At 46.1% G+C, this 17202-nt stretch overlaps 1 protein-coding gene across 1 annotated transcript in view; it reads left to right on the top strand.

Annotated features, from left to right (window-relative positions):
- Positions 1-2247: 2247 nt before the first annotated feature.
- The window catches only part of LOC135316365 (lon protease homolog, mitochondrial-like), a 38779-nt gene continuing 23824 nt past the window's right edge, over positions 2248-17202 (top strand). The window contains 11 exon segments of the mRNA XM_064469580.1: positions 2248-2380; positions 2382-2592; positions 6196-6284; positions 6698-6817; positions 9484-9712; positions 10279-10340; positions 10912-11041; positions 11431-11514; positions 13191-13294; positions 13296-13406; positions 15286-15424. Of these exon segments, the coding sequence (XP_064325650.1) occupies positions 2295-2380; positions 2382-2592; positions 6196-6284; positions 6698-6817; positions 9484-9712; positions 10279-10340; positions 10912-11041; positions 11431-11514; positions 13191-13294; positions 13296-13406; positions 15286-15424 (1365 nt within the window). The 5' untranslated portion in view covers positions 2248-2294.

The following is a 17202-nucleotide window of genomic DNA, read 5'->3' on the forward strand; positions in this document are numbered from 1 at the left end:
GGACCATCGAGTCCAACTCCTGTCCCTGCACAGGACAGCCCCAAATTCACACCATGTCTCTGAGGGCCTTGTCCAAGTGCTTCTGGAATATTGCCAGCCTTGGTGCCGTGATGCCTCCCCTGGGGAGCCTGTTCCAGTGCTCCACCACCCTCTGGGGGAAGAACCTTTTCCTAATATCCAACGTAGACCTCCCCTGAAAGGTTATGTGGAAGAGGTCTCTGAGGCACATTTACATTACACACTGAAATGTTACATTAATGGCATGGTATCTGAGCAAAATGAAAGCTGTTATATCTTTTCCCTTTAGGTAACCCTTTTTTCTGTCTTCCCTTCCCTAAGGGACAGGAACCGAGGTGAATAACAGAGCTGATGGGGCAAGGGCATCACCAGTCAGGGCCTGGTCCCACAGTACCCAAGGAAGACAAGCAGCACAGACTCAGAGATGATGACCAGGTCCAGCCAAGAGTCCAGACCATAAAACAATAGCATGGTGATGAAGCAGGTCTGAGGTCAAGCCAGGTCTGGTGACTGCTGGGCAGGCACTCAGTGATGAGGCAAGGCTGAGGTCAAGCTCTGAAAAATTAGTCCGGGGATTGGGGTTCAGATCAACAGGGACCACAGCCAGGCATGGTCACAGCTGTTGCTGAACTAGAGACCTGTACTCCTCCAGTGATATAGCTCAGGCTATGAAGGCCTAGGGCTGAGCTTAGAGCTCCTGGTCTCATAAGTGTGGGTAGGGGCCCCAGGTGAGGCTTCCCAGGGCCATTACAGCCTACTAGTGTACTTGGGGTGCATATACAGACAAGTCCACACCTCCTGCCCTCCCAGCTGTGCAGTCTCCTGTGTGGTAGAGGCAGTTTGGCTGAGGGATCTCTGGAGATCATCCAGTCAAACCCCTCTGCTCAAAGCAGGGTCAACTACAGCAGGTTCCTCAGGACTTTGTCCAGCTGGATTTTGAACATCTCCAAGGATGTAGGTTCCACAACCTCTCTGGGAAACCTGTTCCACTGTTCAATCACCCTCACAGTAAAAAAAAAAACAACACAACTTTTTCTTTGTTTAAATAGAATTTCTTGTATTTCAATTTGTGCCCATTGCCTCTTGTCCTTTCACCAGATACCACTGAGACAAGTCTCAAGGCTTCCTTGAATCTTTAAATTCCATTCAATCTTTCAACAGGCTGGAGAAATGGGCTGACAGGAACTTCATGAAGTTCAACAAAGAGAAATGCAAAGTCCTGCACCCGGGGAAGAATAACTCCATGCACCAGTTTAAGCTGGGGGCCACCCAGCTAGAAAGCAGCTTTGCAGAAAAGGGACCTGGAGGTCGTGGTGGACACTAAGTTGAACACGAGACAGCAGCGTGCCTGTCGCAAAGGCTGCATTAGGAGGAGTGTTGCCAGCAGGTCGAGGGAGGTGATCCTTCCCCTCTGCTCAGCACTGGTGAGGCCACACCTGGCGTGCTGTGTCCGGTTCTGGGCTCCTCAGTGCAAGAGGACATAGTGGAGGGTCCAAGGAAGGGCCATGAAGACGATGAAGGGACTGGAGTACCTCTCATGAGGAAAGACCGAGAGAGCTGGGACTGTTCAGCCTGGGCAAGGGAAGACTCAGGGGGATGTTACCGATGTATATAAACACCTGAAGGGAGGGTGTAAAGAAGAGGGAGCCAGACTCTTCTCAGCAGTGCCCAGTGACACGACAAGCGGCAATGGGCACACACTGAAGCACAGGAGGTTCCCTCCTAGCACGAGGAAACACTTTTTCACCGAGGGCGGCTGAGCGCTGGCACAGGTGCCTGGCGTGGCTGTGGGCGCTCCGTCCACGGAGACACTCCAAAGCTGCCTGGACACGGTCCTGGGCAACTGCCTCCAAGTGACCACTGAGGCCTCGGCCTGCTGAGGGTCCGGCTGGGGCAGTGGCCAAAGCCACATTCACGGGACCCCCCGAGCCCCTTCTCCAGTGGGAGTTTCTCTCATTTTTGGCTGTATGCCCCTTTCCCCACTTGTTTCACCCAGCACAGTTTGGCTTCTGTGCACCCGCTGCCCCCAGCCAGGGCGTCGTGAGACCAGGCGTTGGCCGGCCTGAGGCAACGGCGGCGGTGAGGAGGGGATCCCCCCGGACCCCCCCCCAGATGTCCCCAGCCCCGTCGTGCTCCCGGCAGGGGTCGGGGCCGGGGCGCGAACTCGCGAGCCCCGGAAGCCTCGGACGTGCGCGCCGTCACGCGCCCCTCGGCAGGGCGGGCCGCGGCGAGGCGGGGAGCGGGGCGGAAGTGTCGCAGGGGCGCGCGCTGGAAGTATGGCGGTTGCCCGCTGCTTGCGGCTGTGTGGGCGTTGGCGGCTGGCGCTGCTGGGGCTCGGCTGTCGCCGCCTCTTGGCCGCAGCGGAGCCCCGGCGGCCTGGCGGGGGGCGACGCGCTGGAGGACGGCAGCGGCGCGGGGCGGCAGCGGCAGCGGCGGGGCGGACGCCGGCGGGGCCGTGCCGGGCCGGTCATGAAGGCGCTGACGCCGCTGCTCGTCCCGGAGCATTTCCCCAACGTCCCTCTCATCGCCGGGACGCGCAACCCCGTCTTCCCGCGCTTCATCAAAATCATCGAGGTGAGGCGGGGAGGGGAGAGCGGGGCCGCGGGGCCGTCGTGGGGCGGGTGGTGGGGGGGCCGGGGGGCCGTCGTGGGGCGGCTTTGCCTGCCCTTGGCCGAGAGCCCCTCAAGGGGGGGCGGCAGTTTTTCGGCCGGGGTTTTCTGGTGGGCGGCGTAACCGCCCTTGACCGTGGGCGCAGGGGCATGAGCTCCTTTCCCGGCTTCTGGTAATACGGGGCGACCTTTTCTCCTCAAAGCCACGGTTTGTCTTTACAGATTTCTTTTAATTGCAGAGTACTGGGGAGGGTAGCAAGGTGTGTAACGCTGTACAGCCTCCTGCTTCTTGGTGTTTGTTTCAAACTAGGTAGCTTGGCCGTATCGGAATAGTGGTTTCTTTTGGGATAGTTACGGGCTTTGAGTTTCATAAGTATTGCATCAGTGTCAGTAATGCCGCTTCGAACAGGGAAGGTCAGTGATTCATGCAGAAACTCTTTAAGAGTTTGCTGTCTTCTCTGTGTTCTTTTTCTGAAGGTTAAGCAAATGTGTCCTTGGTTTAGTTTCATGGGCTTGTGTCAGCACCAAGAACAATATTTGTGAAAGCAGAAAACTGAGCTACAAGAAGAAAGCATGAGTTCAGTGTAGAGCAACAGTGCTATGGCGGGAGAGGGGGCTGAGAGATGGGGATGGTAATCTCAAAATTTCCGAGTGTGATCTGCACTTCTATATGTGTTTTCAAGAGCTATAAATTTAATCTTTGATACGTGACTTGAACTCACAGGCCAGAAATACTTTTTCCTATTGAAATGCAACAATTTTGGAACAAGTACTCGTATTTTTGCTCCTCACTAGTATTTACACTATCTGATTTTGGATTAAATGTAATAAGAACTGAATCAGTAGTTTCCTATTCCTGTACTGTTATTTGTCATAAAGTTATTTTACAATAGTCTTTTTTTTTTTTTGCATGTCCAAATCTAACATGTGCAACTTGTAGTGTCTTTCTAGATGTGTTGGGGGAAGGAGAAGATTATATATTATTATAATAATAGAATTGTTAAGGTTGGAAAAGACCCTTAAGATCATCGAGTCCAACCGCTAACCTATCACTACCAAGGCCACCACTAAACCATATCCTCAAGCACCACGACCATCCTTCTTTTAAATGCCTCCAGGGATGGAGGCTCAACCACCTCCCTGGGCAGCCTGTTCCAATGTTTGACAACCCTTTCGGTGAAGAAGTTTTTCCTAATATCCAACCTAAACTTCCCCTGGCGCAGCTTGAGGCTATTTCCCCTCATCCTATCGCTTGTTACTAGGGAGAAGAGACTGACCCCTGCCTCGCTACAACCTCCTTTCAGGTAGTTGTAGAGAGCGATAAGGTCTGCCCTCAGCCTCCTCTTCTCCAGACTAAAGAACCCCAGCTCCCTCAGCCGTTCCTCATAAGACTTGTTCTCCAGACCCTTCACAAACTTCATTGCCCTTCTCTGGACACGCTCCAGCACCTTGATGTCCTTCTTGTAGTGAGGGGCCCAAAACTGAACACAGTACTCGAGGTGCGGCCTCACCAGTGCCGAGTACAGGGGCACGATCACCTCCCTGCTCCTGCTGGCCACACTATTCCTGATACAAGCCAGGATGCCATTGGCCTTCTTGGCCGCCTGAGCACACTGCTGGCTCATGTTCAGGCGGCTGTCAACCAACACCCCCAGGTCCTTTTCCTCCAGGCAGCTCTCCAGCCACTCCTCCCCAAGCCTGTAGCGTTGCATGGGGTTGTTGTGACCCAAGTGCAGGACCCGGCACTTGGCCTTGTTGAATCTCATACCGTTGGCTCCGGCCCAACGATCCAGCCTGTCCAGGTCCCTCTGTAGGGCCTTCCTGCCCTCCAGCAGATCAACACTTCCACCCAGCTTGGTGTCACCTGCAAACTTACTGAGGGTGCACTCAATCCCCTCATCCAGATCATCAATGAAGACATTGAGCAGGACCGGCCCCAACACTGAGCCCTGGGGAACACCACTCATGACCGGCCGCCAACTGGATTTGACTCCATTCACCACCACTCTCTGGGCTTGGCCATCCAGCCAGTTTTTAACCCAGCGCAGAGTGCACTTGTCCAAGCTGTGAGCAGCCAGCTTCTCCAGGAGAATGCTGTGGGAGACAGTGTCAAAGGCCTTACTAAAGTCCAAGTAGACAACGTCCACAGCCTTCCCCTCATCCACTAAGCAGGTCACCAGTTTAGTGAGGCAGGACCTCCCTTTCATAAGCCCATGCTGGCTGAGCCCGATCCACTGGTTGTCCCGCACATGTGCTGTGTAATGGCATTCAAGATGATCTGCTCCATGACCTTTCCTGGCACCGAGGTCAGGCTGACAGGCCTGTAGTGCCCCGGATTCTCCTTCCAACCCTTCTTGTAGAGGGGTGTCACATTTGCTAGTTTCCAGTCATCTGGGACCTCCCCGGTTGACCAGGACTGCTGATAAATGATGGAGAGTGGCTTGGCAAGCTCCTCTGCCAGCTCCCTCAGTATCCTCGGGTGGATCCCATCTGGCCCCATGGACTTGTGAACATCAAGATCTTTAGGCACGCAATCATATGACAATTTTGTGTGTAAGTCATTAATTTCAATGCACAGGTTAACAGTATCATACATTAAGATATCTGTTAAATGCTCTCTCTTATCCTGCGAATTCATTGTGCTTCTGTTTAATACTTTATTTCCTGACAACATGAAGTCTCTACAGTCAATATGGAATTACTAATTTTCTTCTTTCTGTTGATGTCTGTGACACTGGCAAGCATAGTTTTACTAGACGTTGTGCAAAATGAAAATAGGTGTGCCAAGATTAGAATAGGTCAACAACAGTGGTTTTGCTCATGCTGCTCTGTCAAGGCCAAGCTGTTTGTTATCAAAAGTGTTGAGCAGTGCAGCTTATGTCCATCACTTTGAAAGAACACTCCGTGGTCGGCAACATGACTTCATGCAACAGCAAAGTTAACAAGGAGGTGTTTTCTCGGTGACTGAGGGTTCTGCCTGCTATGATAACAATTACAGTGGTGTGGGAGATCTGCCAGGGACAGATGTGTGGCATCCAGGGAGCACAGGGGAGTAAGAAAGTCAAGCAGGAAGAAATACTGGCTGGGACTCGAAGCAGGGACTTGGGTAGGCTGGTGGGTGCAGGAGAGGATTTAAACTAGGGTGGGTGGGCAGAATTCAGGCAATTGATGGGGAAGATTGGACTAGCTCCCCAGTAGGAGTGGAGAGCTGGGACATACAGGTAGGGAAGGGGAAGGGAACAGTGATAGCAACAGAAACTCTCATAAAGTGTTCAAGTGACTGAGAGGTTTCTTGCTCGTAAGACTTGTACAGATTAGGCCTAGTTTCTCCCCCTGTCTTCAAGCTTGTCTTACGTACTCAGCGACTCGTTTTAAATACTCAAATTTCAAGTTTCTCTAATATTCCCCCGCTTCCAATTTGCTGTCCCCTAATGAGGGCGAGACTAGAAAAATCCAAGATTAGACTTCATAATTCAGTCATAGGGTTTTACCATGCCTGGCCTTACACACTGAGGGTGCAAAGCCTATGGAATACCCACCTCTGACTTCATACCTATTGTTGTCCTAGGTAAAAAATAAGAAGGTGGTTGAGCTGCTGAGGAGGAAAGTTCGTTTTGCCCAGCCTTATGCTGGTGTTTTCCTTAAAAAGGATGATAAGTTAGTCGTTTCTCTTGATCTTCTTAAAAATAAGCTATTTCCATGGCTAGGCTGCATTTACACTAAAAGCTATGATCTGAAATTCCCTGCCTTGGATAGCATTACAGAAATTGTGTATAGGCTTGGGCCATCCTCTTACTGTGACAGTTTTCATTGCCACCACCAGCTCTGCGAGGAACTTGGGGCTTGCTTTAGAAAAGGCGGCTGTTATTTGGGAGGGAGATGAGCCATCCAGGTAGTTGGATGATTTGGAAAGGGGCTACGTGGTGGTAACGGTGGGGATAAAGTGAAGGGTCTTTGCTCCTGCGTCTAGTTTAAAGTTCTGCAACCAATGATTGTTTCTTTCTTTTTTTAAATCTTACCTGCTTTCTCAAGATTCTGAATATCTACTCCAATTTTTTTTTTCTCAATAGCAATAAATCTGATGTGGTGGAGGATCTGAATGAAATCTACCAGATGGGAACTTTTGTACAGATTCATGAAATGCAGGACCTTGGAGACAAGTTGCATATGATAGTCATGGGACACCGGAGGCAAGTATTGTACTTTCACTGCATCTCACCAGACTTCCTTGTAAACAGATGCCTTTATTGTTTTCACCATGTATATGGATTTTTGTACACAACTCTTGTATGGCGAGCTTTTGCTTTGTTACTACCAGGTAACCTGATAGTGCTCCGGTGCTCCAGCCCCAATATTCTGAGCGCTATTACAGATGCGACAGGTTAGCCCCCAAAAGGAAGAGCTAAGGCCAGGTTGGGTGGGTCTCTGAGCAGCATGGTGTAGTAGAAGGTGTCCCTGCCCATGGCTGGGGGGTTGGAACTAGATGGTCCTTTCCAACCCAAACCGTTCTGTGGTCATTCTCGTTTAACCGTAATGTGACGCAGGCAAGCATTCATTAAGCTGAAGTGTAGCAGTTTCTTTGACAAGTGCAGCAAGGTTTAGTAATGGTGAAGGAAATTCTCTGGAACTAATTCAAGCCAGTATTTTTTGCTTAAAAAAAATGTGGTCCAGAACTGTAATTACGTCTTGTCTGCGGAACCTTGTCCCAGAACTGAATTGAAGAAGATAAAATTATTGTTGGGAATATAGATTTAGCTATTTGTGCCAGTATTAAAAGGATATTTTTAAAAGTATTAAAAAGTATTTTGAGCTAAAATTGTGGTTTTGAAAGCATTAAATTATTTTCCAGTAGAAGGGAAAATACAAGGGCAGAAACATGGTGGGGGAGACAGATTCAGAGTGGGTTTTGCTTTGAAGCATTGCTTTTTTTCCCCTCCCACTCACTTTGCTTCAGTTGCATTTGTTCTGGACAGCAAAGAATGGGCAGTACTTCTCGAAGCTGAATTTGCATGAGTTTGCAAGTCAGCTCCTTCCCAAATGAAGTCTTAAGACGTCCTGCTGCACTATCAAAGCACAACCTCGTTTGATTAGATTTTGGAAATAGGCAGCTGTTGGTTTTGGTTTACTTGGAATAGAAATATTTCCCTATAACTTGGAAGGTGTGGGGAATTGGTCTTTATTTATTTGATTGAGACACAGAGCACTGGTCAGTCATGTCCACAGGGACCACACTGGATATCAGACCCGAGGAGCGCGCTGCATTCACAGGGAAAATATAGAAAAGGAAACTCTTATATCAGCAGCCAAAATAATGAAATGCAGTGTCCTGCAAGTATGGGTCCTCTCATTTCTAAATCCCTGCCTTAGCTCTCCCCATCCACCTTCTAGCATGCCTTCTGGGTCAGGGCAGCAGCTCCTGTAGTCAATCCAGAGATATTTATATGCTGACTGGCCAGCTGGCTGCTGCCAAACTCCTTTCCAGTTGTCCTGCGGTGGGATGATGTTCTACCCAGCAACTGAGTTCCACCACCAGCAACCCAGCAAATCCAGAAAATGTTTTTGAATCTAATTGTCTGAGACTCTATTCTATTGACAAGAGCAGTCAAAATTAGTCAAAAGTTGCTGGTGGCAGATAGTCGGAGTAGTTGAGGAGGTCTTATTTTTTGAAGGAGATTACATGGCAAATAAGATCTACACCCTGTGCATAACGGCAGTTATCCTGTGAGCTGGGAGTCTGCTACACCACAAGGGTTTTTTGACTCTATTCCCAGCCTAGTAAGAACTTTGCCAAAAGCTGTTGCAGTTCCTGAGTGTTTGTCCAGCACTTGTATTTAGCGGGGAAACCTTTTAAGCCAGTGGAGAGGCAAGATTTTGATCCCTTTCTGGAGAACTGTAGGTCATAATCTGTTTTGAAAACGTCTGACGTGAGGTTGCCCACAGAGCAGGCAAAATTCAGAAAGGTTTAAAAGCAGTAACAGGGAAACTAATTTTTGGAAGGTGATTATGCCATGTCATCCTGCCTGTCCCTTTTTAGGGATTAATAATTAATTATTGTGGAATATATTGTGGGTTTGATCTCTTTCAAAATCGTAATCTACAAAATCTCTTTGTGTAATAGATGAAAATTTCAAATGTCTAGGTACGGAATGACTTCAAGGTCCCGTTATACACGTGGTGTGTAATATTGAGTATTACAGTAATGGAGCACATGTGGTTTAAAGCAGGGAGATTGATCGCTGAGAACCAGAAAACTGAAATAACAGAATATTATATTCAGAATTAAAGTGAAACAGTGAGCTTCCTTTTCAGAAGAGACAAGAAGAGGGTATGAATCCACATCATAGTTGTTGGTTCATGTAGCTAGAGAAACTAGCTCTGAACAGACCTATTCACAATGATGCCTTGTTAGTTGTTCTGTTCGTGTGCTGCAACTTGTCACTGAGACGTCAGACAGTCCATGATATTGAGCTTTGTGTGCATGTGTATTTTCACCACCATTATTTAGATTATTCTTCTTTCAATCGCTAAAAATCTGGTTTTGTAGTTCTGCAACTGGTCTAAGCTAACACAGTTTGATAAAGGTGCTCTCAGCTGCCCTTGGCCTTTCATTCGCACACCAATAGGCTAATTCGGTGGTCAGTTAACTTGATTATTACTGTTTTACTAAATCAAGCCTTATTTTGACAAAATTAACCAAAAGCTAAATCTTGTCAAAACGTGTACAACCAGTCACCTTTGTCAAAGTCTGGAATTTTAGTTTACTCAAAATGCAACTTAGACTTTCCTTTTCACCCTGAAGAGCTGAAATCACATATAACAGGAGAATTGATTGTAGCTGGTTTCTTTTGGCTATCAGAATTCATATAAACAAGCAACTAGAGGTTGAACCTGAGGAGCCTGAGAACAAACAGAAAGTTAGAAGGAAACAGAAGCGCTCTAAGAAAGAGGCTGAAGAGGAGCCTGGAGCAAAGGACCAAGCTGTGGAAGTGGTACTAGATCCTGTAGCTGCTTCCTCGCAGGAAGTTCTCATGGTAGAAGTAGAGAACGTGGTTCATGAAGATTTTCAGATCACAGAAGAGGTTAAAGTGAGTGAACAGTCATGCAAGCCTGGACTTGTCCTGTAGACTTGCATCTCCATTTCTTGCTTAAAAGGAAGAGTTCTAAAATAAGGTTCAAATTTCAGACCTCAAAAACCAGTTCCTCCTTCTCATAGTCACTGCCTGAGGAGATTACATGAAAATAATGATTTTTTCATTACAACAGCTCAATTCCTTAGAACTGGTCACTTCAAAAACTTGCTGAATGAAGAGGTTGAGCTGTGCTTAAATCTCTGTATAATATTCCTTTAGCAAACTGAGTCTTTGCTCCAAGGTGACTTGAGCAGTCAACCTGATCGTATCTTTTGGCCAAGAACCGTTAAATTTTGTGCACGCAGGAAGCCAGCCTATAGCCTTTCTTGCCTTTCCTTGTCTCCCAGGAAGAATAACCGCCCCCCCCAAGTACCACTGCAGCACACCGTTGCCGAAGGGTGGCCAGGGGCTGTGTTTCTGTGCTCCCGTGCTGGAGAGGTTGGGGAATGTGATATTTGTACTGAGGCCTTGTCTGTCCTTTTCCAGTCTTTTTGTTGATTAAATCTTTGTTGTGTTCGTAGGCACTTACTGCAGAAATTGTCAAAACAATCCGGGACATCGTTGCCTTGAACCCCTTGTACAGGTATTTCCCATGCTGCCCTGCTTTGGGAACAGCGTGGTCTCAGGCTGGAGTACGCTGAGATTATCTATTCCATTTGTCCTTTTGCTGTAATGAAGAAGAGATATTTGCTGAATTGTCACGTACAACTTTGGTTTGGGATGCAAGTATTATCCATTGTTGGAAACGGGAAGCTTTGAAAACCTGATGTGAAACTTGGATACAAGGTAGGATGATAAGTCCTATGGCAGGTGATCTGGGTCGAAGTGAAGCTCGCTGCAGTAAGTGTTGTGGTCTGATTCATGTAATATGAGCATTGTAAGAATGTTGGCATACTGGCACACAAAAATTTTATGTAACTGTTAAGAGAGCATTTCAAATATTTGGTTTTATTTATTAGCGATCGTTTATCAAGTGATTTATGTGCTTGTTACTGAGTATTGGCTTAGTCAAATTTTAAAAAAATAGTTATTTTTGCTATGAAACTGAGCTGTGTTTCATTTCTTTACTCTGTCATAAAAAGTAAATAACTCTATAAGGAGTTACGAATGTAAAAGTTTACTGATCGTTTTGGGTTTTATTACCATTTTTTCAGGGAGTCTGTACTTCAGATGATGCAGGCTGGACAACATGTGGTAGATAACCCTATCTATCTGAGTGACATGGGTACAGCACTAACAGGGGCAGAGTCACAAGAACTTCAAGACATCTTGGAAGAAACCAGTGTAAGATGAAGCTTTTTAACTAAAGTTATGCTAACTGAATCAAAAGTATGTCTGTTATCTGTCATAGTTTCGTTACCAGCCTCAGTAGAGAGAGGACTTCAGTACTATGTTTGATGGTAGGTTAATATCAGTGACTAGGTTCTTGTTGAAGGATACAGTAAGTTGTTAATAACTTGCCTAAGGGAAAGGCTGAATGCTCTGAATCTTTGGTAGCAAATAATTATTTAGCGCATTGGTTGCATGCTGTAGAATTGCTATGTGGTTTGTCTTTTTACATCTCCAGGTGCTGGGGAGTTCTCCCAGACAACCTGTTGGGAACTTTTTATTCTCCCTTTCTCCCAGGGAGTTGCCAAGTGTCTGAAAACTCATTTTGTGTCTATTGTTTCCAGATTCCCAAACGGCTTTACAAAGCCTTTTCCCTTCTAAAGAAGGAATATGAGCTGAGCAAACTTCAGCAGCATCTTGGAAGGGAGGTAAGTTTTTCAAGTAACACATACCTTGTGTGTATTTGTATCATGTCCACCACTGTGATGCTTAGCACGTCCAGTGAAGAATTTTAAAGCAAGACAACAGTACACACTCTAAGAGGAAGTTGTTTTAGAGTTAAGATCTGCTAGTTTTCTTCCATTAGAAATTAGATTTTTCGTGCGTGTTGTAAAAGTAACAAGATGTGAGGCCACGGCATCTGCTGTTAAACTGCGTCCAAGTTGTAATTTCATGCCAATCCTAGAGGACTGCAGTTTTCCAAGCATCTGTGTGAAAATATATATTATGAAAATAATATTATGTATAGCACATAATAGTGTAAATAGCACAATGCTATTTTAAAAGACCCTCTGCTAACCACTGTGAACTGACTTGTAGGTTTTAATCAGAAAACAATAACTGCATCAAAATGGTAAGTAAGTATATGAAGTACAGAGACTTGTGTATACAGAGCCAAAAGTTCCTGGGTTTATTAACTCCCAATAATTGGGGCTTTAAAAATTCATGTTAAGTGCAAAATGCTTTTGGACCGGGGTAGGGATTGTTGGAGGCTTCTTAAGCAAATTGGACACATGCAGTCTGTGGGACCAGATGGGATGCATCCAAGGATGCTGAGAGGGCTTATCAGTGTCATTGTTTTGTTGTCTCAATCATCTTTAAAACACTGTGGTGATTGGGGAGGTTCCTGGTAAGTGGGGAAAAAGGTAAATGCCATATACATCTTCAAGAAAGAGAATCGGGGAGACTACAGACATGTTAGCCTGCCCTCAGTCCCTGGGAGGATTATGGGGAAAATCCTTCTGGAAGCTCTGTACAGGCAAATGAAGGAGGACATGGTTTGGAAGGGCCAGAGGGATTTTCCAAGAGCAAACTGTGCCTCATGAACCTGATTGCCTTCTCCGATAAGAAGGCCTAGAGCGCAAAGGGAGAACAGTGACTGTTGTATACCTTGACATTAGCAAGGCCTTTGTTGTGGGCAGCCATGGTATTCTTATGACCAAACTGGGATGTTACAGACTGGAAGGATGTAGTACAAGGTGGGTGAAAAAACTGGCTAGACTACTGGGCAGGAAGGGTTGTGATCAACACTATAAAGGCTAACTGGAGCTACCTACTAGTGGTGTCTCTCAGGGAGTCAGTAAGAACCTACTCAAGTTCAGCAAAGAAATTCAGAGTCCCACACCTGGGCTGGAGTAACCCTGTGCAACAGGACAGGCTGGCTGCCAACTGGATGGAAAATATCTTTGCAGAAAAGGACTTTGAGGCCCCCACGTACCAGGTAGCTGACCATGAATTAGCAGTCTGGCCTTGTGGCAAGGAAGGCCAGCTGCGTACTGGGCTCTGTTTGCAGTTGTGTAGACAGCAGATCGAGAGAAGTGGTTATTCCCTTCTATTTGGCACTAGAGAAATCACATCTGGCTTAGTCTGCCAATCTTTTGGTCTCCCCAGCATAAACAAAACATTGAAGTACTGAATCATGGCCAGTGGAGGCAGCTGGACGGTGTCATAGAGTCATTTTTTATATTGGAACATGCTGCAAATGACTTCAGAGTAGTATTTTCAGTTGCTGAGAAGGTCATAACTGAGAAGTATTTGGAAGCATTTGATGTTTGATGGGTTGTGCCAGGAACAGAATAGTTACTGTCTTCATTGCTGTATCTAGGTTGAGGAGAAGATTAAGCAAACACACCGCAAATACCTTCTCCAAGAGCAATTGAAGATCATTAAGAAAGAGCTAGGTCTGGAAAAAGAGGACAAGGATGCTATAGAAATTTCGTGAGCGACTGAAGGAGCTGGTAGTGCCAAAACACATCATGGATGTGATTGACGAAGAGTTGAACAAGCTGGGCTTGCTGGATAATCACTCCTCAGAATTCAAGTGAGTGTATGGCTTTGTCCTCTGCTGTCAGGGTTAGTTGGGAGAATGAGGGAAATCAATACAATTCTGTGAAGCTTTTACCTTAAGAGCTTCTTTTCTCTTTTTGTCATAGTTGTTTTCCCTAATGTAGCATGTGATCACGTCCTAGCTATTTCTAGGATTGTTCTCCAAATCTCCTGTTTTACTGTATTTGCCTCTCTTGATCATTTTAGGTCTTTTCTTGCAGCCTAATGCTGTGGATACGAACTGTGTGGTTCCTTACCCTTCGTGAAATGTGCAGTGATTCCTTCAACCCTTAATTTTGGCTCTTCTCTCTTGTACTTAGGTGTTTTCATTAGATGTGAGAGAAGCGAAGCTAGTTGCTAACACATGACGCTGGCTAAGCTACCTGAGGTGGTCCCTGAAGCGTTGGGGCAGGGTTGAAATTGCAGAGGAGTGAATAGCTTATACCACGTAATCCGTGACATGGATTGTCAGAAACTGAGCTTGCTTCAAACATTTCTTGTCTGCTGAGGCAATATGCGCTAGAAAATACAGTGGTCAGTGGACTCGTCAGCACTTTAACGTCCTGGATCTTTGCTTCCAAAACAAAATATCTTTTATGGAGTAAAAGACTGTGTTTGAGGGCAGACGTGTCATTTGGATGAGAAATATCTTGATAATCATATGCTGGGAGGAGGGAGGAAGCTAGGGAAGACGCACTGGGCTTCACAGCCAGCATAGTGCCTTTCCCTTTCCCTCAGAGTAATAACAGTGGTTGCAACTACCTGAAAGGAGGCTGTAGCGAGGTGGGTGTTGGTCTCTTCTCCCAAGTCACTAGTGACAAGACGAGAGGAAACGGCCTCAAGCTACATCAGGGGAGGTTTAGATTGGGTATTAGGGAAAACCTCTTCACTGCAAGAGTGGTCAGGCATTGGAACAGGCTGCTCAGAGAGGTGGGGGAGTCACCATCCCTGGGGGTATTTAAAAGATGTGTAGACGTGGCACTTCAGGGCATGGTTTAGGAGACATGGTAGTGTTGGGTTGATGGTTGGACTTGATGGTCCTAGAGGTCTTTTCCAATCTTAATGATTCTGTGATTCTAAGATGGCAAAGGAAGTACTTGAGAGAAAAAAGCCAAAGCTCTGTTGGTGTGTTGGTCCCCGTAGAGTGAATCCTGGAACCAGCCAGCCAACATGGGAAGGCCGTGCTTCTCTGTGTTCACAACAGTGCACAATTTGCTATTTACTGCATCTTGCAGACCTCCCTGTACATTTGAATCCCTGATCTGAGTGTGCAGAGGTTTAGAACAGATGAGTGCTGCTTTTATGCACTGGTGTTCTCCTCAGTAGCAGTCTGTTTAACTGATTATCTCAACCGTTAGCTGCTGCACTAACATCCTTATCTCCCAGTCTTAAATCCTTCTCTGTCGTGTTGTACATCCAGCTGTTTTTCCTTGCTTCTGATCCAGGAATTGTTCTTTATGTTCTTGATCCACTGGGGAAACCGAGAAAACTGTTTTTTTATCTTTAAGTTTTGTGACCTGATCGAAACAGTTGACAGTAGTGCAGAGCTTACAAACAGTCCTGCTTGTCTTCAGACAGGAACCAGCTGCACACCAAAAAATCATACAGGGAAGTTGTGTGCAGAAATCTAGGTCTTTGCATAGTATGTTGGAGGTTCTTTGTCTCAGGAAAGCAAAAACTGGGGGAAGGAACAAGGGGATGAAGACCATAATGAAAGGTTAGCAATGACTGCCCAGATAATGATGTTCTTTTCATAGTCTCCCTTCCACGAGTAGTTTATATCTGACTTGTTCTGGATGAGGTTGTTTTGGAAGGCAGTGGAGGATGGCATGAGCTGGTTGTTGTCAAATCACTCTCATTTGTGTTTCTGTTAGTGTTACATGGAACTACTTGGACTGGCTGACATCTACCCTGTGGGGTAAGTGTAGCAAGGAAAACCTGGAGCTGACCAGAGCCCGAGCAGTTCTGGAGGAGGATCATTATGGAATGGATGACGTCAAGAAGCGAATTCTGGTAAGGTGGGAATAGGCAGTGTGTTCCATTTCACACACTGCTTGGCGGGAATAGGCAGTGTGTTCCGTTTCACACACTTCTTAGCATCAGGCATTTTGGTTGTGTTTCAGACTGCAGCTCTCCATTGAATTTGTGTTAATTCGTGGATCAAACAGAAAGCTGAATCAAAGAACAGAATGTTCTGGTGATCAGTTAATGTGTTTAATTACTCGTGGCAATGAATGTCATATTCTGATTTCACATAGCAATGTACTGTTTTCCTACTTAAAGCTGAGCAAGTGAATAAGTGTCCAAGGGAAGCAGTCTCTGGATTTTAATTCATTCAGAGATTATTAAAATGTTTCCGCTTGACTGGCAAAGTTACTGGCTTTTCAAAACACACTGAACCTCTACTCATGCCTCTAAAATTAAGAGGGGGGAGGTTAGCGAAGATGCATGTTTGCCTCACAGACTTTACCTATCTCCAGAGTTGTGCTGACTGCTGAAGGGTTTATAGTCTATGCAATAAAGCCCTCATAGAACCAGACAGGGTGGTTTTCAGTACTGCCTTGTTCCACAACTTCTGTCACTTTTGCCTGAGGATGTCCCACCTGTGCTTGCTGTGGTTAGGGAAGCTGTTTTAGGTAAGAGTAGGTATTTGCAACAGGTTGCAACAACTTCAACAACTTGCTGTGGGAGCTGCCTTCCTTTCCAGGGGACAGAAATAGGCTCCTCCTTGTAGCCAGCCAATGCTTTCAAGCAGTGAAAGACAATCCTAGTGCTGGCAGGATTTGTATCGTACTGAGCAAGTGCATGAAAGGGAAAGTGGGGGGGAGACAGCTGCAGATACTGGCTTTGCATTAACAAATTGTGGTGGGAGCTTAGCAGATCTGGTGAAGCTGTTGAGTGTAGTTGGCCTTCAACGTGGCCATTTCCTTCTGAAGAGCGTAGTAAGGTGGTTTCTCTTGCTGTTCCCACAAGCTGTATATAGCTGAGTTTTGTTACCCTGGGGACAGCACTGATGGTACCTAGGCCACCTCAGTAGTCGTTGTGCACAGGAACAGTGTAGGCATCTCCTAAGCTAACAGTACGATGTCATTATATGTAATGAATAGTAAATTCTTAGACATCCTGGGATTTTGCTTTTATTAAATTACTTTGTTCCTGTCTCTTCTAGAAGAAGATAAAGGTTGTGAAGTATCTCCTCGCTGGCAGCCAAAGGGGGCTTCTTTCCCTAGTAGTGCCCAAGACTTGTGACTAAATCTCGCAATCTCATTTATTATTTTGAATGATTTATGGTAAGCCTATTGTTGCACACTTGCAAGCAGATAACCCCTTCTGGGTATCAGTCCCTTATGTTGCTTGTCAGCACTATTCATGCTGACTAGGCCCAGCCTTTATATGGAAATAGATGGAGTTGCATCATACAAGTCTGTGGTTTTGATTATTGATGTGATTAATTCCACGCAGAGGAGATTCCCCAGTTGCAGCAATGCAAGCGAGGCTGATGGTTTTAAGGTAGTGAGAAATATCCATGCAGGTTTAAGCCTTAATTAGGTTGGTGCTATTGTCCTTGTATAGCATTGCTGTGGAGTTCAGTGCTGTAGGTGGAAGAGTTCAAGGCTCATCTTTCTAAATAACTAGCGTGTTACAGGGGAACCACAACTCTGCCCACTGGCACAGTGATTTCCCACTGTAAGTGTATGAGCAGTTGAGACTTCAGTTCTGAACTGTGATCTTTTGATTTCTCAATGGGTGAGTGTCATGGTTTCAGCTGGGATAGAGTTAATTTTCTTCAC

This window comes from Phalacrocorax carbo, chromosome 19 (assembly GCF_963921805.1).
Source record: "Phalacrocorax carbo chromosome 19, bPhaCar2.1, whole genome shotgun sequence".
Classification (NCBI taxonomy): domain Eukaryota; kingdom Metazoa; phylum Chordata; class Aves; order Suliformes; family Phalacrocoracidae; genus Phalacrocorax; species Phalacrocorax carbo.